Raw genomic sequence first — 26,167 nt, forward strand, 5'->3', positions numbered from 1 at the left:
TTGCGGAAAAGAAATGTGAAGATTCAGTCACATCTTCTGGTGGCCCATATGGCGAGCCAAGAAAAAAAGATTGTGCTGGTCATACGAAGATTGCCAAAACGAATGATTTTATGCTACGGTGACATAAAAAATTATGATCGTACGAATTCTGGGTTTCGTACAGATTTGCAGATGGAGCTCACTTTTTACGGCTTTCTTGAGGCGTTCGTTTGATTCCAAGATACTCGAGAATGCCTTGAGTACTTCTTACGTCAAACGTACGGCCGTCGTATGACCTTGTGCTCTCCCTTTGTCTGGGGGTAGTTGTCCTGGGGGTTATTGTTCTCGGGGGTGGGGTGATTGTCCGGGGGTAATTGAGCGGGGGTAATTGTCCTCGGGGGTATTTTTCCGGGGGGTAATTTCCTCAGGTGATAATTGTCCGTTGGTAGTTATCTGGGGGTAATTGTCCTCGGGGGTAATTGTCCGGGGGTAATTGTCCAGGGGGGTAGTTTTCCTGATACGGGAGAAATAGGAGTCATCTATGTTCTGAGTTAACCTGACCCAGATTCCGAGATGAATTGACTCGAATTGATGAGGCATCAGCTGGAAAATCACTCGATTCCAAGTCAAAGAAACTCGGAAACGAGTCAATTTGACTAGAAACAGAGTTGAATCCCAACAGGCGCCATAATTTGAGTCAAGTTTGACTCCTCAAACACGAAAGTATACATGAACTGTTTTCATCCCACATGAATATCAAAAACAAATCTGTTTATTCGTTAAAACATTTGTTAATAGGTATATCTGGGTACATAGAGAAAACTCCACTCTAAATTGAAAAAAATGGATATAACTCCAAATTGACTGTCGGTATCGACCAATCGAATTCTGAATTTAATATTTAATCCTTCCTTTTTTAACATTTTACTAGAAATCATAATTATACTTACACAGTGGTGTGAGTGTGACTATAGCATAAAAAAGACTCCCAGATAAGGGTTTCATCAAAGGTCAAGTTCACCCCAGAAAAATGCTGATTTGAGTAAATAGAGAAAAATCAAACCAGCATGACACTGAAATTTTCATCAAAATCGGATGTAAAATAAGAAAGTTATGACATTTTAAAGTTTCGCTTATTTTTCACAAAACAGTGATATGCACAACTCGGTGACATGCAAATGAAACAGTCGATGATGTCCCTCACTCACTATTTCTTTTGTATTTTATTGTATGAATTATACAATATTTAATTTTTTACATATTTTACAATAAGGACCAACTTGACTGATCCATATAGTATTAAACAATGCTAATTCTACATGTTCATGGAGGAATTAATCATCGTTTCACTTGACAATGTGGAGAAAATTACAATATATCATATTTCATGTAATGAAATACAAAAGAAATAGTGAGTGGGTGACGTCATCAATCTCCTCATTTGCATACTGACCAGGATGTGCATATAACTGTTTCGTGAAGTTGAGAGCGAAATTTTGATGAAATTTTCATTGCTATGCCTGTTGGATTTGTTTCATTTTATTCAAATCAACTTTTTTGTTAGGGTGGACTTGTCCTTTAATACCACAGATTCTATCTGACGCAACCTATATATTTTCAAAGACGTTTTTTTTTATCATTATTTTATCTCATAAATCTAATACACAATCATACAAATCATTCTCAGCAAAATCGAATGACATATTTCCGGACAATACTTATACATAACAAAGATGAATTAATCATGACAAATGAATTTATCAGAACGATCCAGTAAATCGATGGTATAATGTCAGTAGGCCCTACACAAATTCAATATTTGGACTTGTTCTGTAAACATCCCTTTTCACTTGTAATTGTATATTCTCTTGTAAATTGATTGTAAAAAACTGTTTTTGTTGAAATGCCGAATAAAATAATAATAATAATAATATTCCAAGTTTTGAAGCAGGGCTCATCCAAATAAGTAGAGAAATATCAAACAAGAAAAACACTAAAATGGATGTAAGGAATCCGGAAGTCATACTTCTCCTATTTTTCCCACAAGGAAGCCGGTGGGTGTTTCATAAAGCTGTTCGTAAGTTAAGAGCGACTTTAAGAACGACTGGTGATCCTTTCTTTTGATAAATGGTATATTCATTAGCGATGGTTTTGCGCGTAAGAAAGGATCACCAGTCGTTCTTAAAGTCGCTCTTAACTTACGAACAGCTTTATGAAACGGCCCCCTGGTAATATATCAATTTGCAATGCGATCATATTTTCCGAATTTATCTCTTCTCCCAGCATGTCCAAGGGCCCGTAGCACATCGAAGAACATTTTTATACGATTAATTGCATTGACTACAATGTACAATCAATCGTGAAAATCAAGCGTACGATCAATCGCTAACCTATGTGTTATACGGAACAACCCCGGTTAATTTTCATGCAAAAACACTGATCTTGTTATCAGAGTATCTGATGGTGATACACCTTTCTTATTATACGGTAGATCTAACTTTGGATAAATTTTCAGCGTTCTGTTTTCTCGATTTCTCCATTTATTGAAGTCAATTGTTGGATCATAGTTTGGACTTTATGCGCAAATGTACATATGGATCGCTCGTAGTTATGACCAGGAAAGTAGGGCAGGGGACTTGCGTCTCCTTCTTATCAGAATTCAGAGAACCTCGAGTGCTGCTCCATAATATGCAAATGTTGCCCATATCACGATGGGGCTACCATATTGCGTCTCTCCTGCATTCGAATCCTCAGCTGAACTCACAGAATCACCATTCCTGATCAATGATATACCAAGGTTGCCCGGATCAGGAGTGGGGCTACCATCTTGGTCTCCTGCGTTAGAATCCCCGGAGCCCTGAGGGACAGTGTCAGGATTGTCCTGAGAAGTGGGGTCAATGTCGCCCGCAGTAGTAGGCCGGCTACCATCATGCGACTCTCCAGCATCAAACGAACTCACATGATCTGCAGAATCACCAGTGCTGATCCGTGATAATATGCTAAAGTTGACCGAATCAGGAGTGGGGCTACCATCTTGGTCTCCTGCGTTAGAATCCCCGGAGCCGTGAGGGACAGTCTCAGGATTGCCCTGAGAAGTGGGGTCAATGTCGCCCGCAGTAGTAGGCGGGCTACCATCATGTGACTCTCCAGCATCAACAGAACTCACATGATCTGCAGAAACACCAGTGCTGATCCGTGATAATATGCTAAAGTTGACCGAATCAGGAGTGGGGCTACCATCTTGGTCTCCTGCGTTAGAATCCCCGGAGCCGTGAGGGACAGTCTCAGGATTGCCCTGAGAAGTGGGGTCAATGTCGCCCGCAGTAGTAGGCGGGCTACCATCATGTGACTCTCCAGCATCAAAAGAACTCACATGATCTGCAGAAACACCAGTGCTGATCCGTGATAATATGCTAAAGTTGACCGAATCAGGAGTGGGGCTGCCATCTTGGTCTCCTGCGTTAGAATCCCCGGAGCCCTGAGGGACAGTGCCAGGATTGCCCTCATGAGAAGTGGGGTGAATGTCGCCTGCAGTAGTAGGCGGGCTACCATCATGCGACTCTCCAGCATCAAAAGAACTCACATGATCTGCAGAATCACCAGTGCTGATCCGTGATAACATGCTAAAGTTGCCCGAATCAGGAGTGGGGCTACCATCTTGCAACTCTCCAGCATTGTAATGCTCAAAACTCACAGCATGTGCACCACCAGTGTTGACCCATGATATCCCTTCGCCTGGAGTAACTGGATCAATGTTTCCCGAATTTGCAGGATGAGGGATAGAGGACAACGGACTGTTTTCCGGTTCCACTACCTCTGGAGTTGTTGGGTGCTTACTGACATTATCAGGTGCCCAGGAAGACTGCAGGCTACTAGATTCCTGGGTAAACAGAAAAGTTTAAAAAGACGTTTTGTTAATTGCTACTGTGCAGTCTTGTGCTATGGGGGGCGGCAAATGATTGTCAAGTGATGAAAAACTGGAAAAGGATACGAGATAAAGAGAAGAGAAAGAACAAGAAAAGGAAGCAAGAAGAGTTTAACAAAAAGAGAGGTAATGTTTAAGGAGGTACTGTTGTGTTACTCTATCATGATATAGGTCGCCCCCTCTCACAAAATACCTCGGTCCCGCCTCATAAATAAACATTGATAAATCAACATGTGGATATATTTCGGGCTTATTATTAAAACGGGTATGAAATGTTCTGTAAAATATTTGAGTTACGTTGCCATAGTTTCCCATTCGTACGCAAAATATTTGCAAATCAAAGAAATGTTTGATATCGCAGACGAATGCGTGAGTTAAGTTTGGTTTTTACGGGAGGCGCGAACATTTCGTTGCCGTAGTGTCGTAAAATTGCAAAGATGAAATCGGCATGTTCGCGGAGAAGACTTCATCCCAATCACTCGCGCCATTCGAGTCATAAAAGCAATTCTTGCACATTTCGTGCTGGGTTTTTTTTTTTTTACAAAGAATCTGCGAATGTCGTGTGTAGCCTCCCATTATTAGGGAGCTTTCTCATCGCGAGACAAAACGTTTTCAAGAAGTTACATAGAAAATATATTGTCAAACGCCCTTCAGAGCAGCAACCAAGAAGTTTTTGTCGAAAATGTTTCGTCCAGGACGGCTCCGAATCTTAGTACGAATGTGCGGTTCCGGTTCACCAATTTTCGACAAAGTCCTTATCATAGCCGTTCATTGCCATTATTTTTGACGAGCATACAGCCAAATATCTCGGTCTTGTTTCGTCATGACAATGCCCGAAATATCCCTCTCTAGTTGATATTAAATGAAAGAAAGTGCTTTTGTTTGAATTTCCTTTTTAAAAAATCATTCTGAAAAACACAAAGGCATCCTCACCACTTCACAATCAGGAAGGCCCCAGCATCGGATCTTTTTTGATGTCTCTCCCGGGCATTTTCTTCCCCCATTGGTAGGGATCGGATTGGTGCAACTCCTGGTCTGGTTCCTGTAGCCGCATGGAGAAGAACACTCAGATGAATTAGTCCATTGGCTCCATCCTCCATGAACTGATAAAATATACAAATATACATTATTTGATTGATGTCGAATTGAATAATAAGCTTTATTTCTATACGCTATATTATGACCGGTGTGTTGGCTCAGTTGGAAGAGCGTCCGTCTCTCATCCGGGAAGTCGTGGGTTCAAACCCCGGCCGTGTCAGACCAAAAGGCGTTAAAAGATGCGAGTTGCTGCTACCTTGTTAGGCGTTCAACAATTAAAGGGAGATAGTCACGTCGATCTGGCGCTGCACAGCGGCGGCCAGGCCCACGATCAATTGGGCAAAACAAATATTCGGAGTATTTCATTTCTGGTGTCTATTTCGAACAATAAAAAAAATGGATTTTCATTTTCTTTCTGATTTTGTTCGATTATGTCCAGAAACGGCAGATCTGGGCCCCGTTATACAAAGAGTTACTTTTGATCCGATCAATCACAATTCTATGGCAATCCAATATTGTCATAATATTTTCTACAAGAAATTTGAAAAAAAGAATGTCCTTTGTAATAAAAAAGAACCACACTGAATTTTCAAGAAAGCCATGTATGTATGAATATATATACATCATAGTTAGAAAATATTTTGAACAAATATACATTTTGGATGATGACGTTGCTGGCTTGCCATAGTTGGGGTTGATTGGATCAATCGCAACTCTTTGTAATACAGGGCCCTGTACATCTGAGAATACTTGTTTATTTCTATTAGAATAGTATGGTCATATTGTTACTATTGTCATCATCACCACCATCATCATTATTATCCTCCTCCTGTTTATCATCATCATTAAAACCATCATCATCATCCATCATCATCATCACCACCATCATCATCATCACCACCATCATCATCATCATCCATCATCATCATCCATCATCATCATCATCATCATCATCATCACCATCATCATCATCCTCCATCATCACCATCACCACTATCATCATCCATCATCATTATCCACCATCACCATCATCATCATCATCATCATCCATCATCATCATCATCCATCATCATCATCCATCATCATCATCATCATCATCATCATCATCATCATCATCATCATCATCCTCCATCATCACTATCACCACCATCATCATCCATCATCATCATCATCCATCATCATCATCCATCATCATCATCCTCCATCATCATCATCACCACCATCATCATCATCATCATCATCCATCATCATCATCATCATCATCATCATCATCATCATCATCATCACCATCATCATCATCCTCCATCATCACTATCACCACCATCATCATCCATCATCATTATCCACCATCATCATCATCATCCATCATCATCATCCATCATCATCATCATCATCATCATCATCACCATCATCATCATCCTCCATCATCACCATCACCACCATCATCATCCATCATCATTATCCATCATCACCATCTTCATCATCATCATCCATCATTATTTCTATCGGTATCACTATCTCTCGCTAAGTTTGACTTTGAGGTGGCGTTTCCCAGGTCACGAGGAAACATTGATTGTCACGGCTTGGTTTTAATGATAATAGATTAAACTTAAACTAGAAATTTATATTTTCCTTCAAAATACGTACTTGGACATTCTTGGAGTTTACATCTATTCAGCTGTCCCAGTTCTGAAACGTCACACTCCGCATGATCGCCCCGGGGGCACGGACGGTGTCGATAATCAACACCGTATCCGCACGTCTGGCTACACCCAGTCCAACTGCTCCATTCTCTTGATCCTTCCCCTATATTCAACATGATAAAGGTACATAGCAAAAACTTTGGTGTTAAATTGGTGTACATAGAGGGACCACAGCAGTACTTTACTCCGGTGTTGAATCTTTGGTGTAGATCAACTCTCAAAAGGTGTTATTATATACAACACATTCGGCTGTTACTTTAACACTATACTCTAAAGATGTAATTTCAATACACCCCATGGTGTGCTGCTCTAGGAAACACCAATATTTGGTTAACTGATTTAACACCCCAGTAATCGTTAGTTGTTGTTTTTTCTTCAGGAAATCAGGTGATTTTATATTTCTGAGGAGTGAAGTTTGACCGAGTTTGACTCGGAATGGAGTCGGCTGATGGGAGTCGATCAATCTAATACTGATGTTTCCGGGTTACTTTGACTTGAAATGGATTAAAGGGGGTTCTTCAGACTGGAAAATAATATTATTTGAACAGATTAAGAAAAATCAGACAAACAAAACACTGAAAATTTGATCGAAATCGGACAAGGAATAACAAAGCTATGATATTTTAAAGGAAAATGAAACCTTTTGAACAAGATAGCTTGTGTGAAAACAGAAAAATCATAGAAACGGACAAACGGAAGTTTGAGAAAAATCGGACAAATAATGAGAAAGTTATGAGCAATTGAATATTGCGATCACTAATGCTATGGAGATCCTCATATTGGCAATGCGACAAAGATGTGTGATGTCACTTGTGAACAACTCTCCCCATTACTTTAGTATATATTTCATTTAAACTGCCTCTTTTATCACATCTATCAGTAGATCATGTGTTCTTTCTATAGGAGGGCATGTATTGCAGATTTTTAAAGAATATATCATGGATAAAGAGTTTGTATATCATCATAAGAAAAAGCAAAAAGAGACATTTTGGGGGTAATTTATAGTCCATCAAAGGGAAAGTTGTTCACATATGACATCACACATCCTTGTCGCATTGCCAATAGGAGGATCTCCATGGCATTAGTGATTGCAATATTCAAATGCTCATAACTTTCTCATTATTTGTCCGATTTTTCTCAAACTTTTTTTGTTCTTATTCTTTGATTTTCCTGTTTTGACACAAGCCTACTTGTTCCAAAGGTTTCATTCCCCTTTAAAGATTTGCATTATTCAGTCCTGTGAAACAGAAAGGTGCAACTTTGAGGGGAAATGTCCCGGGGGGGGGGCAGTCAAATATAATGCTGTACACAGGCGTGACAAAAAAAATCCCGCTTTTTCAGTTTTGGACGCGGGCAAAATGCGTTAAGGGTATCAAAAACACCGAATTTCAAGAAAAAAAGGTGGTTTTGAAAGACTAATCAAGGGTCAATCGCCGCGGGGGTCAAAGCTTTTTTTTAAGACTAGCTAAACGTGTTTAGGGTATGATTTTTCCCCAAGCTTTTTCCCCGAGGTCATATTCTGGCGACAACTTGTTTAGGGGCCAAATTGTGTAAATAAAGCCCGCGAAAAATTTGTTTAGGGGGTTATTTTGCACAAAGAAAAAAAAAACTCGTTTAGGGGGTGTTATACAAGCATAGGTCACTCCTCACCGCCCTGCGCTTACATTATGTACATATATGTATTCTTATGTATCTTTGCACGGTATACTAGTATATATGTTTCAAAGGTGATCTATGTCTTTAAGCTGTGCTTCTTAATAGATCACCTTAGTTCTGCATTTTTTAATTACTGTTAATTCATTGTTACTTCATTGATTAATGAATTGAATTGAAAATGAATTGAAACTTGAACTTGTCTATAGACATCGGTTGATTTAGACAGTAAAGGGTCTGTAAATCTAGACTTGTCGAACTATCGGCAAAAAAGGCACACAAAAAAAGCAACAAAAGAATCCCTTCCGGTATCAGCGCTTCTCGCTTGCATAGCGGGAAGAGGTCTTGACTGCAATTACAACGAAGTGTGTTCGAGTCCCAAGCAAGGTAAGAAAAACTAAAAAATCCATAGAAAATCTGAAGTAAACAAACCGGAAGTCTCGACAATCTTTTTTGTTATTTTTGGTGGGGGTAAAAATTGAACTCTCTCCCTTATTTGCATCTTTCAGAGAGGTGCAAATGCGCACCTTTCCAAAAAGGTGCGTCCAGTGTGACATCAGGGGCCCGTTTCATTAAAGAGTTGCAACTGTTGAAACTTTGCAATTATGGCAACTACCATGGCAACAGGGCTCAGCAGCCAATCAGAATCAAGGTTACCATGGTAGTTGCCATAATGGCAAAGTTACAACAGTTGCAAATCCTGATGAAACGGGCCCCGCGGCCTGGTCTGCACCTTTAAATGTGCAAAGTTGAACCTATTTTTCTTAGTGTGCACTTGCCGGGCTCAGCCGGTGTACCGGCGGATCCTGCGCCTGGCAGATACTGTTCTAGGCACCAAATCCGCCGGCGGAAAGTGTTCTACTCCGGCGGATTCAGTACCAAAAAAGGCCACTCTCTTCGGAAGATATCGTTCTTGCGCTATCGCGATATCCTTCATTCATATACGTCACGTGGTACGAGAAAACTAGTCTAAAGCGGTAGATTTCATCAATTAAAGCTTGCAGAAAAAGATATTTATGATATCTCTATGTGTTAGAAGTGAAGAAATAAAATGCGTAATCTGAAAGGGGAAAATAACCCATTTTCTTGTTACAACTCTATGGAATTACACCACTTTTAACACTACATGACGTCACTGTCTCGGTGCGAGGCCGGTGAAAGCATATTTACAAGAGAGTATATTTTCGAAACCCGATAATTGGAGTTATTCTTAAGCAAAATATTCAGCTGTAAGCGATGACTGCATAAAACTTGCATTTCTGTTTTTAGTTTAAATTAATAGCTTTCGATTTGACTGATTTGTCAACTTTTGGGGTCTGGTCTGGGTCTTTAAATAGTCCACATTTAGTCTTCATTCAACTTTCAATTGCACTACTAGTATACAAAGAATTTACCACAAGACATGATAATGCTTGTAATCAAATAACATGCATTTGTTAATTTATTTTATACCTATTAATTTATTGCAGTATGAAAAGTCCTTCTTATCACAATTTTGAGGATAAATTGGGCACAATATGCATCAATTATGATTAATACAGAGTATTAAATAAAGACAAACAATGGCAGTTTCGATAATTAAAATCAGTATTTGTAATAAGCTTTCTAAAGGCAAGTATAAATAATGATCACTGCAAATGAAATTCTTGATTTACGAAATTCCAATTTATTACTATTATTTCCTCCACATTTTCTCGTATATTTTTTCTATTTTTCTCTCCCTCCCCTTCCTCTTTCTATTTGTCCTTTTTGGTGCTATATCACCCACGCGTATACGCCCCAGATATATTCATAATGTGCAAGAAAGATATAGGAAACTGGAAAAGAGGCAAAAGGGGCGAAATGAGCAGGGACAGAAAGAAAGGCAAAAAAATAAAGAGATGAAAACCAGGAGGGGGTAAAGTAAAAGAAACAAAAGATATAAAGGAGAAATTATATTTCACTAAAGATCCCATATTGATCTTAAAATTAGATGACTGAGAGGTAAATTAGGGAGCACCAAACAGTACGTGGCGTATCTAACTTTTGTCAGGGTGATCTTCCGGTCCCCTTCAATCATCATCATCCTCACCGTCACCCTCACCTTTATCATCTTCATCTATTACTAAAAATATTGCATGAATTGATGTTTCGTATTTAAAAATATATGCCCATTCTGCTTTATAAATGTATTAATTAATTTAATTAGTTTTAGTTTGGGATTGTTATTTTCTTCAAGCAATCTGCTTATGATGACAATCCTTCTCCTGCAAATTGTGAATATCATATAATAATTTGGTAGGTAATCATTTTTGTCTGGAATAATTTTTTTAGTACACTTTATTTATGATTCATGCCAAAAATGCTAACATAATATTATGTTTATTATGTTATGGAAAATGTATTATACGAATGTTCCATGGATGCAGAAAAAAACAATAAATCGAATGAAATCAAATAAATTAATTAAGATTCCTTAACATTGAAAAAAAAAAAAATTTAAAAAAAAATTAAAAAAATACATGAAAATTAAAAAAAAGGCCTTCAATAAACTTCATAAGAAATTAATCATGTCAGGCTGACATTCCTTTTTTTATGTTTGTTAGAAATAAAAAAATTATGTTTTCACAAAAAAATAGCATTCTACAAGCAATAATATGAGTTAACAGCAAAACATATTACACTAATTTGCATCATTTATTTGAAATATGAAAAAAGTGGAAAACTGACACTAAACATGGTGTAAAAAAGCACAGTTAAAGAGATCGATGCATACTGCGGACTGAAAATAGTATAACAATTCACAAAACAAAATGATGAAAAGTTCATCAAAATCTTATAATAATAAATAGCAGTTTTGCGTATGTGTCAGCTAGGTCTACGTAATACATATCGAGACATTATTTTTCCTATCAATCCTCACCCCCACCGAGCCCTTTGTCAAAAGCTGTATGGATCCGCCCCTGAATAAAAATTCACTAAAGGTGGACGAAAATCCCCCCCCCCCCCATTGCGATCGACAATGCCGAGCCGCGCATGCGCGCGCTGCCGAGGTTGTCTGTCCAAATCAATATTACACGTATAATCAATAGAACCAAATCCGCCGAGGAACCAAATCTGCAAACATCAAGCCGCGTCAAACCCGGCGGATATGGTTCCGATTAAAATGATATCGGCCATTTAGAACGATATCTGCCGGCGGATACGGTATCCGCCGCTACACCGGCAGCCACCCATACCATGCACAACCAAGTTTTCCATGAGTGGCGACACAAGGATAATTAAAGTGGGAGAGGCTGTGAAAGGCAAAAGAAAAAGATTTTGGTGGTAAGGGAGCAAGCTAGGGCGGACAAGTAAAAAAGAAAAAATCGCACCGCAAACATCATTATTTTATCATTAAAAAAAAAAAAAATTTGGTGGGGGCAACTGTCCCGAGCCCCCCCCCCCCGTACCACCACTGGTTTCCTTAGTAGTAACAATAATGGTAAATTTACCACCGCACTGCAAAAACTCCGGTGTTGATTTAACACCAGCCCGGAATCTATATATATGTCCACACCAGAGAAGTGTTAAACAACACCGGTTTTGGTATTAGTCTAACACCAGATAGGTGTTTATACAACACCAATTAGTATAAAAACAGTATCGGTGTGATTCAAACTGGTGTTGTTTCAATACTTCTCTGGTGTGGACATAATATATACATGTAGATTCCGAGCTGGTGTTAAATCAACACCGGAGTTTTTGCAGTGCGTTAACATAGTTACCCTATAGGGATATCATATATAGCGTAAACATACACAACTAAATACGGTTCGCCAAGATAATACCCACACAAAACAGAAAAAGTAAAATAATAATATGAAAATAAATGAACGGAGAAAGAAAAAGCAACTTCGGTTAATGCAAAAATACTGATAATATATACCTCGGTCACATTTGCTCTACGGCGGCCGTACGGCGAGTCGCAAAACAGCAGTTTAACATTTTATGTACCAGCTACTAAGTGGTTTGAGTAAAAATGAATAAAACGGTTGTTTTCGATTGGTCGTATATATTTATTTATTTATTTATTTCACATATTTAAAAAAGGGTGGGCCAATCAGTACAAACACTGGTTTTCGTTGGGGCCCTTTAATTACAAAGTAGATATACATAATATATACAGATATAACAAATTCATAGATACAAACTTATGTATAAAATAGACTAATTAAAAATGTTACACGTTTACAGAATAAGGTACAAATTTAACAGTTAAAAGTTAACGTAAAAGGGTGATGGTAAACAAAGCGAATAGCAATGCAGCTACAGATTACAATACATCTCTGAACTATATAATGTAGGCCTACTCATGCATACACCCTCAATACATACGGCCACATACGGTAGGGGAAAATGCGACTGTAGCATTATAGAGAACAAAGATAAATTAAGAATACACGAAATAAAGTAGACTATATTGAATTAGTAATGAAATATTGTTTTGACTGCTGTGTTGCTCACCGGAAGCAAAACTTGTGCAGGCGAGAAGTATATCGAAAACGATTAGCAAGAAGACCTTCGTTGTCACCGCCATGATTGTGGATTTACCTTGAATGTGTGAAATTGTAATTTTTTAATGCAGTACCTAAGATTTTAAAAGGGAAAGTATTCTCTTTCTCTCTCTCTCTCTCAAACACACACACACTCACTCTCTCTCTCTCTCTCTCTCTCTCTCTCTCTTTCTCTCATCCCCCCCCCCCCCTCTCATCGCATGTGTAACGAGTGTTCTCTTACAAAAGAAAAAAAGAAGCTTTTTTAGGGGGAAGTGGCTCTCAACGAGTAAACCCAAAGTGAATCTTAAGGGGAAATCCCGTATGACTTCCACCACAAAGTTAAACAAACATAATTATATAGGGCCTATATCCTTTTCTCTCGGAATGGGTTCCTATACCTGAAATTAAAGGTCAAGTCCACCCCAGAAAACTGTTGATTTGAATCGATAGAGAAAAATCAAACAAACATAACGCTGCAAATTTCATCGAAATCGGATGTGAAATAAGAAAGTTATGACATTTTAAAGTTTCGCTTATTTTTCACAAAAAAGTTAAATGCACAATTCAGCGATATGCAAATGAGAGAGTCGATGATGTCCATCACTCACTATTTCTTTTGTTTCTTATTGTTTGAATAATACAATATTTCAATTTTTACAAATTTGACAATAAGGACCAACTTAAATTAACCATAAACTGTTAAAATAATGGTAATTCTACATGTTCAGGGAGAAATAAAACTTTGTTTGACTTGACAAGGAGGAGAATATTAGAATATTTCATATTTCATATAATAAAATACAAAAGAAATAGTGAGTGGGTGATATCATCAATCTCCTCATTTGCATACTGACCAGGATGTGCATATAACTGTTTTGTGAAATTAAGCGAAACTTTGAAATGTCATAACTTTCTTATTTTACATCCGATTTTGATGAAATTTTCAGTGTTTTGCTTGTTGGATTTTTCTCCTTTTTTCAAATTAACTTTTTGTTGGGGTGGACTTGTCCTTTAACCAAAAGCAATGCTGAAAACAAGATTGGCAGATGAATAACGATCAACAGTTTGATGAGAATGAAGGTTGACGTTTTAATCAATTAAAAACAAATATAATTAACATGACATGATGATAAATGTTCCTTTGTGATAATCATTGGTTATATTCGAGTCAAGATCAGAGTCAGATAAAAAGGTGGAACAAGATAATGAACAATATATGTCATCAAAGTTAAATTTTATATCACATTTTCTCGCTCGGATGCTCCGCTCCCTCGTCGAGAAATCATTGAAATTGATTGTTCGTCGTAGAGAATCATACTTCAATTTTTTTTTTCAATACCCGATTACCTGACTGTATATCGCGCTATAATGTTCAAAATGTCAAGTTTCCCACCTGATATTTGAAAAATTTCTCATTCGGTTGCTGAGCTTCCTCACATACAAGCAACTCAAATTTTAGCTGGAATCAATACCCGACCACCCTTTTTCACTCTGTCGTATTCCAGAATGCTATAGGAAATTACGTTTTTTCAGTAGGTCCGGCATACAAATGGTTGAAATTTTTATTAGGAGACGAAAATATGACTACTCCCTTATCTAGGTTGAGACCAAGGATTGGGGTTGAGGATCATGGCCGTATGCAGCGGGGGCGGGGGCAGGGGCAATCGCCCCCAAAAATTATGAAATCTTAAATTTTTCACTGAAAAAAAATCATGAAATTCACCAAGACTATGCATGGAATCTTTCAATTCCACTTTACAAAATGCAATAGCGCCCAAGTGACAAGTTCGGTCGCTTCGTCCACAAAAAAGTCCACAATATCAAAACATGTCTGCGTCCGGCCATGTTAAGGACACCCCCCCCCCCTCCCGTCCGTTAGAACATTTGCCCTCGATCTATTTGCCATCTACGGCTGAAAAAAATTACCATAGTTCCACCACTGCCCACATCTGATGAAACAGTCACAAGGGCGAAGCCAACTCCAGACCGACTAAAGCTAGTACATTATTTTCAATTATATACCATCGGTCGGTTTGGACACGGTTCGGGCCGTGTGACCATGGTGACTGTGACACGACCATATCAACCGAATTATTTTACTTTGTCATGGCCCTATATTGGACCGTGTAAGGCCTATACCCCGCCGAATTTCAAGTCCCCACTACCCCCTCCCCCTTCGCTCGTCACATTCTGTTTCTGCCGTCCAGAATCACTGACGTACTGATAGAGGGGGAGAAAGGGGGACCCATCCCCATCCGTCCAAAAACAAGACCAAACAAACCTTCCTCACTTAATTGTAAATAAAAATAGTGTATCTGGCAACAGTGTATATACTCTGACTTCTGTGTATCAAATCCATGATACTTCTCATTGCTTATATTCAAAAAAATATTACTTACCCGATTTTTTTTTAGAAATGGTATATTTAACCAAACCCTTTTTCCATTTTGCTACTAACGACAGAGGATAAAGCACTCGTGTTTTGTTGGTAGCGGTAAAAACAAAAAAGATTTGTATTACAGTAGTGTTGATGGTTTAGTTCCGTCAACAATTTTCGGATGCTTAATGGCCGGAAGAGGAAAAGCGGTTAGTAAGGAGAAAAGAGAGTGAGAGAGACAGAATAAAGAGATAAAGAGAGAGAGGGAGAGAAAGGGGGAGAGAAAAACAACTTTCCGGCCCTTGTAAAATTTAGAAGTTACTCCGATTAAAAAATTGACAATTTCTCACAAAGTAAATTGGCAGTCATGATGGCGGTGTTGGAGACAACAAACGTCTCCTTGCGAATCTTTTTCGGTGTACTTCTCGCCGGCACAAGTCTTGCTTCTGGTGAGTGACAAGTCTCCCATAAAATCCTTTCCACCTTTCATTACTCCTTCAATATGATTATGTTATTAAATTTATTGTATTTGTGATTTACGTTTTGTGTAATCACCAAAACTCTAAAAGTATATGCTTTAAAATATTGTTTACCAGTCTTTTACATGCATTGACCAGAGAGACTATTCCCTCCTACTTCCATGTTTCACTTTTCGCCGTTCTTCACAGTGAAAGTTAAAAAATTGATCACATTAAAAACGTAGGGAGTGGATCTTTGTGATCCGTATTTTGTTGTGTATGTTTATGTGATTATGAAATCGCCTTGTGGTAACGATAGTAACTTTACATTTGTACTATGGAAACTAGTGGCGGTACCGAGTGGTACTGGGGGCATTTGCCCCCACCCTCACCCCACCCCCAGTTAGAATCGTGATTGACTATTAGTCTAGGCTACTATGATAGTCCTATGTTAACGATGGTAATGAGGGTTACCATTATCGTAATAATTTTGGTTAACATCTTGGGGCTTGGGGCGCAGCATAAGTTCTTTTGCTTGTTCACTGATGAAATGATGGAATACTTGATTGTGACGACGGTTGCTGAGCATGCATGGTCTGACACAAAATCAAAGTTAGCAAAATCTTTATGAAATAGTCTTCTTTATAAAATTGTGTTCCTTTTCTTGCTCTAAAACCAACCAAATATTTTTAGGCGTTTACAGGAGCAAAATCAACCACATACTTATTATTTCGGTTATGAATGAAATCCATCCCCTTTTTATCATTCTGCACAGAATTAAGTATAATTGAACAAATTTGGGGGAAAAAACTAACACAATTACATTTTTTTAGAAACCTAGTAAAATTTCCCAATATTTGATTATATATACATGTAAGATGGTCGATTACATACGTACCTTCATCAGGCCTAGAGGACTACATCCTGAGGTGTTAAAATTACACCTTATAGTTTGAATATAACACCAAAGGGTGTTGAACCAACACCAAAAAACACCAAAGATTTAGCACCGGAGTAAAGTGACTTTTGTGGTCCCTCTATGTACACCAATTAACACCAAAGTTTTTGCTATATACCTTTATCATGTTGAATATAGGGGAAGGATCAAGAGAATGGAGCAGTTGGAATGGGTGCAGCCAGACGTGCGGATACGGTGTTGATTATCGACACCGTCCGTGCCACCGGGGCGATCATGCGGAGTGTGACGTTTCAGAACTGGGACAGCTGAGAAGATGTAAAATCCGAGAATGTCCAAGTACGTACACATACACAGCAGTTATTTTTACACCGGTGTTAAATTGACGGTGTTAGTTTAACACCTATTGGTTGTTACATTTACACTCTTTGGTGTTATGTTCAATCTCTAGGGTGTAATTTTAACACCTCAGGGTGAACCGGAACAGCAGTTTCGTCCACTGCAAAAACTCCGGTGTTGATTTAACACCAGCTCGGAATCTATATATGTCCACACCAGAGAAGCTTGACCAGTTTGGAATCAAACCGATGCTGTTTTAATACTAATTGGTGTTGTATAAACACCTTTCTGGTGTTAGACCAAAACGAAACTGGTGTTGTTTAACACTTCTCTGCTGTGGACATCGGGCTGGTGTTAAATCAACACCAGAGTTTTTGCAGTGTGACGAAAAGTTGAAAATATGTCGTTTATCCGGAGTCTACAGGACGAAACCGCTGTTTGATTCACCAATTTTCGAAAAAGACGTGTGGTTGTTTATTTATTTGTTTTGAAGGGCATTTTGACAATACATTTTCTATGTTCTTGAATCTGTCGTGCGTCGTGAAGCGACAAAAAGGCTGCAGCACTCGCGAAAACGGATTTGAAAACACACACAAAACACAATACAAACTAAATTGTAAAACATGCAAAAAAAATAAGGTGCCACATGCTGTTCACGAACAGGACGGAAAGAATTGTATTGTCTATGAAAGCGTTTTTAGCATCCATTTCCCAGACGCTTTCTTCAACGTTTAGAATCTATTGAAAATGTCCGTCAAATCACAATGGATATATTAGAGGTCATTGTCGAATGTTGGTGGACTGAAACAGCGCATCGTCTAAAGATTGGGACCGGACAAAAAATGGCAAAAATGTCGTTTGTCCAGAGTCCAGGGGGCCGTTTCATAAAGCTGTTCGTAAGTTAAGAGCGACTTTAAGAACGACTGGTGAACCTTTCTTACGTGCTAGACCATCGCCAATGGAGTATACCATTTACCAAAAGAAAGGATCACCAGTCGTTCTTAAAGTCGCTCTTATCTTACGAACAGCTTTATGAAACACCCACCAGGACGACATTGATATTTTGATACATCGATTTTCGACAAAGGCTGCTTTTGTTACGACGGGTTTTTGACAAAAGGTTATCTGTGTAATAGGAAGCGTCTGCGAAATGCCTTAATAATTGAACATGGAAACTATTCAAATGGAGTATGCTTTGTGCTTGGGTGAAATTGGGAGCGTTTCATCAAAGCCCCCCCCCCCCCCCCCCCCGACAGTTAGAGACAGTGCTTCTCAGCCAATTAAAATCAGGGAAATGTCCATGAATCGCCCGAAGGAAACAGGGTTTTTTTTTTTTTTTGTTGATCTCAGATTCATTGGGTCGTGATTTCTTTTTGTTTTGTAATTATATTTTTTTTTCCAAAATGAGTCACTTTTGGCGGGATACGAATAATAATAGTAGGGCCCGCTGGGAGAACAGTTTTCAGAACTGAGGTGGCTTCCCTGGGTAAATAAACCTACATTATTATCATTATTATTATTCAGTTGCGATTCTACTCGTCTTTCATTTTGTTGAAAATACTCAATCTCAATCAACTTACAATACATTTCCAATACTGATGAAAAACAAAATCGTTGAAAATAAGAGACTTTTTTAATTGATTGCGGATATAGATTCAGGTGAGCGTAAAATTACCGGAGAATAATGAAGTGTATAAATGAGAGAGAGGATGTCAAAAAATCTTTCCTGTTTTTTCTGCAACACAGGATTTGAAAGGTATTTCCCCTTTCACTTTTTACTTTTTCCCATAAACTTCTTACACTTGGCACGGCCCGGATCCATCCCTCCAATTAAGTTGACTTACTCATTCGATCATCAACATCCTTCTTTTTCTTCTCTTCTTCCTTCTGGGCCTTTTTCTCCCCCTCCATTCCCTCCTTCTTCTTTTCTTTCTCTCTCTTCTTTTTCTTCTTCTTTTTTGTCATCTTTTTCTTCTTCTTCTTCGATCTCCTTCTTCTTCATAATCATCTTCTTCATCACCATCTTCTTCTTCTTCTTCGATCTCCTCCTTCTTCTTCTTCTTCTTCGATCTCCTTCTTCTTTACATTCTTCTTCTTTTTCTTCTTCTTCTTCTTCTCCTTCTTCTTCTTCTTCTTCTTCACCATCTTCTTCTTTATTGTTTCATTCACTCTTGCCTCTAATCGAGCAGTAGACGGAGGTTGGAGTTCTTGGGGGAAGTGGCGAAGTTGTAGCAAGACCTGTGGCCTGGATGGAATCCGGATCAGGTACCGGGGCTGTTCTAATCCGATGCCTCAGTTTGGCGGTTTGCCGTGTCAGGGAGAGAGACGAGAAGTGATGCCGTGTTCTTCAATCCAGCCATGCCCAAGTAAGCCTGGCTAATATATACTAGTATTGGTGCTCGGGTCATTGCGAGGCTAGGAGCCCGCTGCAGAAAGAGTTGCGTTTAAACGCAAGCCCGGGGGGGGGGGGGGGGGGGGGCTAGGGGGGGGGGCACTCAGTATTTTTTCTTTTTCTTTTCCTCTTCTGAGGTACTTTATTTCATAAAATCAAATAACAATATAGTCACATGTATACAAAATTAATCAACAGGTGTAGACACAAAAAAAAGAGTAATACAAATGCAGTATCTAAAACAGAAACTTTTCCAGTTCTTCTAAAACATCTTTCTTATTTTTATATTTCCACTGAGCATAATTCCTGAAATCATTTTTAAATACCATCCAAATTGATTGACTATTGAACAATTTATTCCTAAAGTAATTTAACATATATACTTTGTACACTGCATATTGTGCATAAATTAATAATAGGTTAATCAAATTAAATTTAGACTCACTGATTTTAAAACCAATTACAATAATCTTTTCTTCTAAATAAATGTCTTTTTGAAACCAATCTAATATTAAAGTGTGAACCTTTTTCCAAAAATCAGTTACTTGGTGACATTTTAACAAAACGTGAATAGATGATTCAGGTTCGTTACAAAATGAGCAAATAATGTTTGACGAGATCTTCCATTTAAAAAGATTTTCTCTAAAAGGCAAAATATTGTGCAGTAATTTGAAATTAAATTGTCTCACTTTATTATCTCTGACATTTTTCAACTTAAAATCTAATACGTGCTTCCATTCATAATCTATTGGTAGTTGACAAATTTCCTCCCACCACCTTGAAACAGGGGGGTTCTCTTGTTCTGATTCATTTAGTAATAAATAAAAATGTTTTGCTTTCATGCGACAAACTTTAATGAAATCACCAGATGATATTTCAAACATTTCTGGTTCAATTTTTTTTTCATCTTTGGTGTAAACTGTATTTCTTATTTCACTCACCCATACTTTTGGAAATGCCTTTTTCAATTTAGAAAATTTAACATTTATTAACAATGAATTTGTGCCCAATCGTCTTTGTAATGAGTCACACGATATCCACTGCCCATTTTCAAAAAGGTCACTGACTTTTTCAATCTCGTTAGCTTTCCACTCTTTAAAATATAAGAGGTCATTTCCGTGTTTAATATTGCTGTTGTACCATAATACTTGATCGAATACATCTTTAACGTTATAAAAGTGAACATATCTCAGTTCACTCCAGTACACAAGTAGATTGACATAAAACTCTGGTAATTTGAACTTCGTACATAAAAAAAGCATATCTTTACTCGAACAGTTCATTTTCAAAACCTCCGATACATCTCCGATGAGGTTTATCCAGAATTTAAAAAATAGTCTCCATTGTGACTTGTCACCTTTAAGGTATTTTGTAAACCAAGATAATTGTAATGATAAAAATTTAGTTCTTAGGTTTACCATATCTAAACCCCAATTTGCTGGAGAGCGAGTAACAACCGCTCTCTTGACTTTTTCTTTTTTGGAACCCCAAAGAAAACTGTAAATTAATTTGTTAAGTTTAGTCATGGTATTCTTTGGAATTGGTAAACATGTCCCAATGTATACAAATTGGGAAACAATAAGTGTTTTTATAATTGTTATCTTTCCATAATATGTCAGGTTTCTCATTTTCCATACCCTCAAAAGAGATCTCACCTTTTCACTCAGTATATAATGCATAGTGGGTATGTGCCGCGGAGGGGACCCCCATTTTTACACTCAAATTTCCGTTCCAAGGCATAGCATTTTTGTCTTATTGAGAAAAAGAACAAAGAAAGCCGCTCCAAAGCATAACATTTTTTTCTTATCGAGAAAAAAGAAGAAAGAAATCCGCTCCAAAGCTTCGCATATTTTTCGTTACGCCGTTCCGATCGCATTGATCTGCTACAATGAGCTGCAATTTTGGTGAAAAGTGGCCGCAGAGCGCTGTCCGACCATCGCCTCTGTGCGAGCGCACCCGGCGGAGGCCGCGCTATAGCTGCATCATGCACGCATGCCCGTTCCATAGGGATGCATACGCACTCACACGCTGGCGATCCGTTCCAAGGACCCCCGTTTTCACAAACATTTGTAGTTCCGAAGGCCCGTTCCGAGGACTCTTCTTTTTACAATAAGCCCGCTCCAATTAACTTGAAGGCCCCCGTTTTTTGTCTCGCCCGCGGCACACCCCTACCACTTTTTGGTCGAGTGCCCCCCCCCCCCCCGGGAACGCAAGCCAAAAAATAAACGATCGCAAGTCCCAAATGCGCGCTGTTGATTGGTTGAACTTCAATTCTAAGAATTTTAAAAGTTGCGATTGATTGTAATTATTGAAGGGTGTGTCGGATGTTAAAACTGAAAAATCCGTTTACCCGACATTTCCATATTAACGGTCAGACAGCTAGCCTTCCCAGCTAGGGAAATCAAAGAACGTTTTCAGGTCTGACATCTGTCATGTCTGTTTAGAAGATAAAAATGTTAATGAAAAGCCTTTTATGAAAACTGCCCCTTTATTCATGAGTGATATGAATGATATTACATAAGAATTAATCTAAGAATGCCCATGTGACCCCTATTTTGTATTATAACTGCCTCTGTCAGTCTCGCCTGCATTACAGAATTCAATGGAGCAGCAATGCTGACTTTGAAAACAAGTGCATGCATGGAAGATGAATATTTTTTGTTGTTGAAAGGAAAGAAAAAACATATCTAGACAATAAAATCCTATAGGATCGTATTCATTTTATTTCATTGCATTTGATATTTCTAATAACCATGTCATTTCAGTTTCATTTAATGTGATTAGATAAACATTTTTCAAATAGTGAACAAAATATCAATTTTTATCCAAGTCTATTGACCTGAATCTAGCTTTGACCTTTGACCCCCCCCAAAAAAAAAAAAAAAAGAAAGGCATAAGGGTGAAATATGTCAAAATCAATCACAAAACTTGGATTTGTGTAATAAAAATGTCAAAATTTATGGTCGCTTGCTTCGCTCGCTCGCAACATTTTATCAATTTTACGCGATACACCATACAGAGCCCCCTCAAAATTTTCAGCTCATTGCGTCACTGCTAGCCAGCCACAGAAGGGCGATTCCATGCTAGAAAAATCAGTCATTTTCGCAACAGTTTTCAACCTATTGGCCAAACAAATGAAGAACTTCAATTTGTTTTGTGGTAATAATAATGTATTACTGGGTGGACATGAAAAATGACAACCAACAAAAATATGCTGTTCGTGGGTGAATTAGGGCTGAAGGTTGCTTGTCATACGGGACATTTCTGAGTCCCGTACGACACACAACATTTTCACCTTTAATTCAGCCATAATCAAACATTTTTTGTTGATAATCAGTTTTTCACATGACTACCCACTATAACTTTATTACTGACCAAAAATATTTGTTATTGCTCATGAAATCAACTAAGGGACTGGAAATTGTTGACAAAATGTCCCGTACGACACGTATGGAATCGCCCAGAATACAGTGAATCTAGTCTCACTACTTCAGACACTGCATTATGCACTATGTGAATTGTGAAAACCAAGGGTCTGTGCCTCCAGACTAGGTGGTGGTGGTGGTGGTGGTGATGATGATGATGGTGATGATGATGATGATGGTGATGATGAGGATGATGATGATGGTGATGATGATGATGACGATGATGTTGATGGTGATGGTGATGATGATGATGATGATGGTGATGATGATGATGGTGATGGTGATGGTGATGGTGATGATGATGATGATGATGATGATGGTGATGATGATGATGATGATGATGATGGGTTCTTGTAAAGCGCCGGTATCCGCCTCAGCTGGGTGCTCATGGCGCTTGCTCAAAAATGATGATGATGATGATGATGATCATGATAATGACGATGATGACGGTGATGACGATTCTACTTATGAAAGTGGTGACAATAATAATGACAATCGATGATGACACTACAATAATAGAAATAGTGGTCAAATTTATTATGTTTATTCTTGACAACCAATACAACCACTGCCTTCTCTTCCATGCATGCTATATTAGTCGACGGAGAATGGAGTGCCTGGGCGGACTGGAGTGCATGTCGGGCAAAGGTTTGCAGGAAACTGGGCAACCGTGTTAGGAGGAGATCATGCAGTAATCCAGAACCCCAGCACGGTGGGAGAAGTTGTGATGGCTCAGGCTTTCAGACCGAGAAGTGCAAGAAGGCCGGTTGTCCAGGTAAATTAAGGGCAGATACACCCTCACACACCCACACACACATAAATTAATACCATAGGTTACCGTGATGACCATTGGCGGCGCAAGCCAAACAATTTAGGGGGGGACCACCAAAAAATTTTGATAAGCAAAAAAAAAAGGTTATATATCAACCAAAATTTTAGGGGGGTACCGACAAAAATGTTTGACAAGCAAAAAAAAAAAAAAGGTCATCAACGAAAAATTTAGGGGGGGACCGTCCCCCCCACCACAAATTTAGGGGGACACGTCCCCCCTGTACCCCCCCCCCCCCCGGCTTCCGCCGCCTATGGTGATGACGATGATGATGATAACGATGATGATAGCAATAGCAACGATAACTATAATGATATTAATAAGTATCGTAATAGATGTTGGCCAAAGAACAACTTTGCTGTTTGGACATAACTCACATGTTTGGCCTATCTTCTATTCCCAATCGTTTTGACATTAATATTTTTTATCAGTTCACGGAGGATGGAGCCAATGGACAGATTCATCTGAGTGTTCTTCTCCATGCGGCTACAGCACCAGGAACCAGACCAGGAGTTGCACCAATCCGATCCCTACCAATGGGGGAAAAGAATGCACGGGAGAGTCATCAAAACAAATCCGATGCTGGGGCCTTCCCGATTGTGAAGGGGTGAGGATACCTTTTGGTTTTTCCAAATGATTCTTTTTTTTTTTAAAGGAAATGCAAACAAAAGCATTTAATATCAACGATACAGTGAGATTTTGTGGGCATGCACTGATAAGGCGTGGCGCAACGAGCCTTGGGTTTTCTGGCTGTAGTTTTCAATGGTAGGCTACATACGGCATTCGCCCCACCCTTCGTAAAAACTTTGCATGAACTGTACAAGAATAGTTTTGTGCCTCGAATTTCGCGAGAGATTGGGATAAAGTCTTCTCCAAACATGCCGATTTCGTCTTTGACATTTTAAAACATTCGCGTCCTTCAACAAAATGTTCGCGTCTCCCGTGAAAACCGAACTTAACTCCTCCATCCGTCGACATCTTTGACATTGATCCACTCCTTAATTTGCATAAAAATGAACTGGAAACGGCTTCCTAATTTATTGTATTTTACAGAAAACTTCGTAGGCCTGCCCACAATAAATCCGAAAGATGACCCTCTTCAATGTATAGGTATACAGGGGTAGTTCCAATGTAATTGATAGAGTTACCTCCATGCACCGAATACTTGTTTTAAAACAAAATTTTCTTACTTGCTTCTCTTTCTTATTTTTATCCCATTCCCCCCCCCCTCCTTTCCCCTTTACTCTTCCACCATAAGGGGTCAGTCCACCTGCCGCCACCCCCCCCTTAGCAACGCCCCTGTATTTGCAGGCTGAATTTTAAAAACATGTCCGTCTGTCTCAAAACGTACGTGTTATCAACTTTTGTCAACTTTTATCTTTACCCAGGAAAGCCTGGATTCTTCTTGGGAATCTGACAGTGTCGGTCAGCACCCGACAACTCCAGAGGTAGTGGAACCAGGAGAGAGTCTGTGGTCCTCTGTCAGCTCAGTCTTGTCCGAGGGTCCCACTGAGTCAGAGATACCATCAAGCTGGGACAGCGCTCTTTTTGATGAAAATGCTGGAGAGTCGCCGCAAGGTGGTAGCCCCACTCCAGATCCGGGCAACTTTGGCACATTATCAATATCATGGAACAGCATCGGCGATTCTGTGAGGTCTTTTGATGAATCTCCTACCGCGGAAGAGTCGCCAGGTGGCAGTCCCCCTACGACTCCGGTCAACACGGACAACGGGGGGTTGGAGTGCGTCTACACAAGCGATTCATCTGCATCATCTTATATTTGCATTTAACGTGTTTTTTTTTTTGTTTTTTTAGTTTTTAGTTAAAGGGGAATCCAACCCAAATAAAAACTTGTTTTTATAAGAAAAAAAAAAATCAGACAAGTTGATAGGTGAAAGTTTGAACAATATTGGACAAACAACAAGAAAGTTATGAATTTTTAAAAGTTGTAAATATTGGTAATCACTATACCCATGGAGACTTCAAATTGGCCGCATATGGGATGTCATAGTGATGTAAGGCAAGGACTACTCTTCCATGTACTCCAATACATATTATGGCTAAAATGTAATTTTTCCCAAAGTTTTATTTGAAATTGTATTTTTCTTTCATGAGGACATAAAACACTATTCTACCTGGGTTATATTTAGATTACTGCCCCAGGGGAATGGGTACTTAGGAGAAAACCACAAATCCCTGATAATAAAGTCCATGGCCTATTGGAAAGTTGTCCTTGCCCCTTGTCATAATTTACTTAGCCAGTTGTCAATTTGAAATCTACATACGATTAGTGATCTCAATTTTAAAGCAGCTATAGCTTTCTTATTGCTTGTCCGATTACTTTCAAACTTTCACTATTCTGTTTGGTTTATTTTTCTCCTTCCCAACACAACATTTTATGGCCAAGGCTGGATTCCCCTTTAAAGCATTCCTGAGGTGGATGCCGCTCTTCCGATACCCATTCATTACTAGATTATAATGAAGGCGAAAACGGATGCCATAAAACAATTATAAAATGTATAATGTGATGGATATGAATCAATGTTTCACAGTAGAGAAATTTTTGCTATTTTGCCATTAAATTCAATTTTGACGGGTTGTGCGATGAAAGTTAAT

General features: G+C 38.7%; 2 protein-coding genes across 2 annotated transcripts; one reads left to right on the forward strand and one right to left on the reverse strand.

Annotated features, from left to right (window-relative positions):
* Positions 1–729: 729 nt before the first annotated feature.
* On the reverse strand, positions 730–12,875 carry LOC135155941 (papilin-like). Its single transcript, XM_064106514.1, has 4 exons — positions 12,784–12,875; positions 6,590–6,748; positions 4,838–5,007; positions 730–3,859 (listed from the first exon to the last, which is right to left on the reverse strand). Exons 1-4 carry the CDS (start codon positions 12,854–12,856, stop codon positions 2,639–2,641), a joined length of 1,623 nt encoding a protein of 540 aa, XP_063962584.1. The 5' UTR covers positions 12,857–12,875; the 3' UTR covers positions 730–2,638.
* A 2,632-nt stretch (positions 12,876–15,507) lies between these two features.
* LOC129271323 (coadhesin-like) lies at positions 15,508–25,622 on the forward strand. The gene is made up of 6 exons (XM_064106678.1): positions 15,508–15,641; positions 16,747–16,905; positions 19,095–19,271; positions 23,321–23,497; positions 23,983–24,158; positions 24,940–25,622. The coding sequence occupies exons 1-6, from the start codon at positions 15,560–15,562 to the stop codon at positions 25,339–25,341; spliced, it is 1,173 nt and encodes a 390-aa protein (XP_063962748.1). The 5' UTR covers positions 15,508–15,559; the 3' UTR covers positions 25,342–25,622.
* Positions 25,623–26,167: the final 545 nt, after the last annotated feature.

This window comes from Lytechinus pictus, chromosome 11 (assembly GCF_037042905.1).
Source record: "Lytechinus pictus isolate F3 Inbred chromosome 11, Lp3.0, whole genome shotgun sequence".
Taxonomy (NCBI): domain Eukaryota; kingdom Metazoa; phylum Echinodermata; class Echinoidea; order Temnopleuroida; family Toxopneustidae; genus Lytechinus; species Lytechinus pictus.

Excerpts from the sequence above, each read along its gene's own strand:
- LOC129271323 (XM_064106678.1), top strand. The coding sequence starts at position 15,560 with ATGATGGCGGTGTTGGAGACAACAAACGTCTCCTTGCGAATCTTTTTC. Across the intron at positions 15,642-16,746 it reads CGGCACAAGTCTTGCTTCTG|GGGAAGGATCAAGAGAATGG; the intron begins GTGAGTGACAAG and ends TGTTGAATATAG. Across the intron at positions 19,272-23,320 it reads TTCAATCCAGCCATGCCCAA|TCGACGGAGAATGGAGTGCC; the intron begins GTAAGCCTGGCT and ends ATGCTATATTAG.
- LOC135155941 (XM_064106514.1), bottom strand. The coding sequence starts at position 12,856 with ATGGCGGTGACAACGAAGGTCTTCTTGCTAATCGTTTTCGATATACTT. Across the intron at positions 6,749-12,783 it reads CTGCACAAGTTTTGCTTCCG|GGGAAGGATCAAGAGAATGG; the intron begins GTGAGCAACACA and ends TGTTGAATATAG. Across the intron at positions 3,860-4,837 it reads GCCTTCCTGATTGTGAAGTG|GAATCTAGTAGCCTGCAGTC; the intron begins GTGAGGATGCCT and ends CTGTTTACCCAG.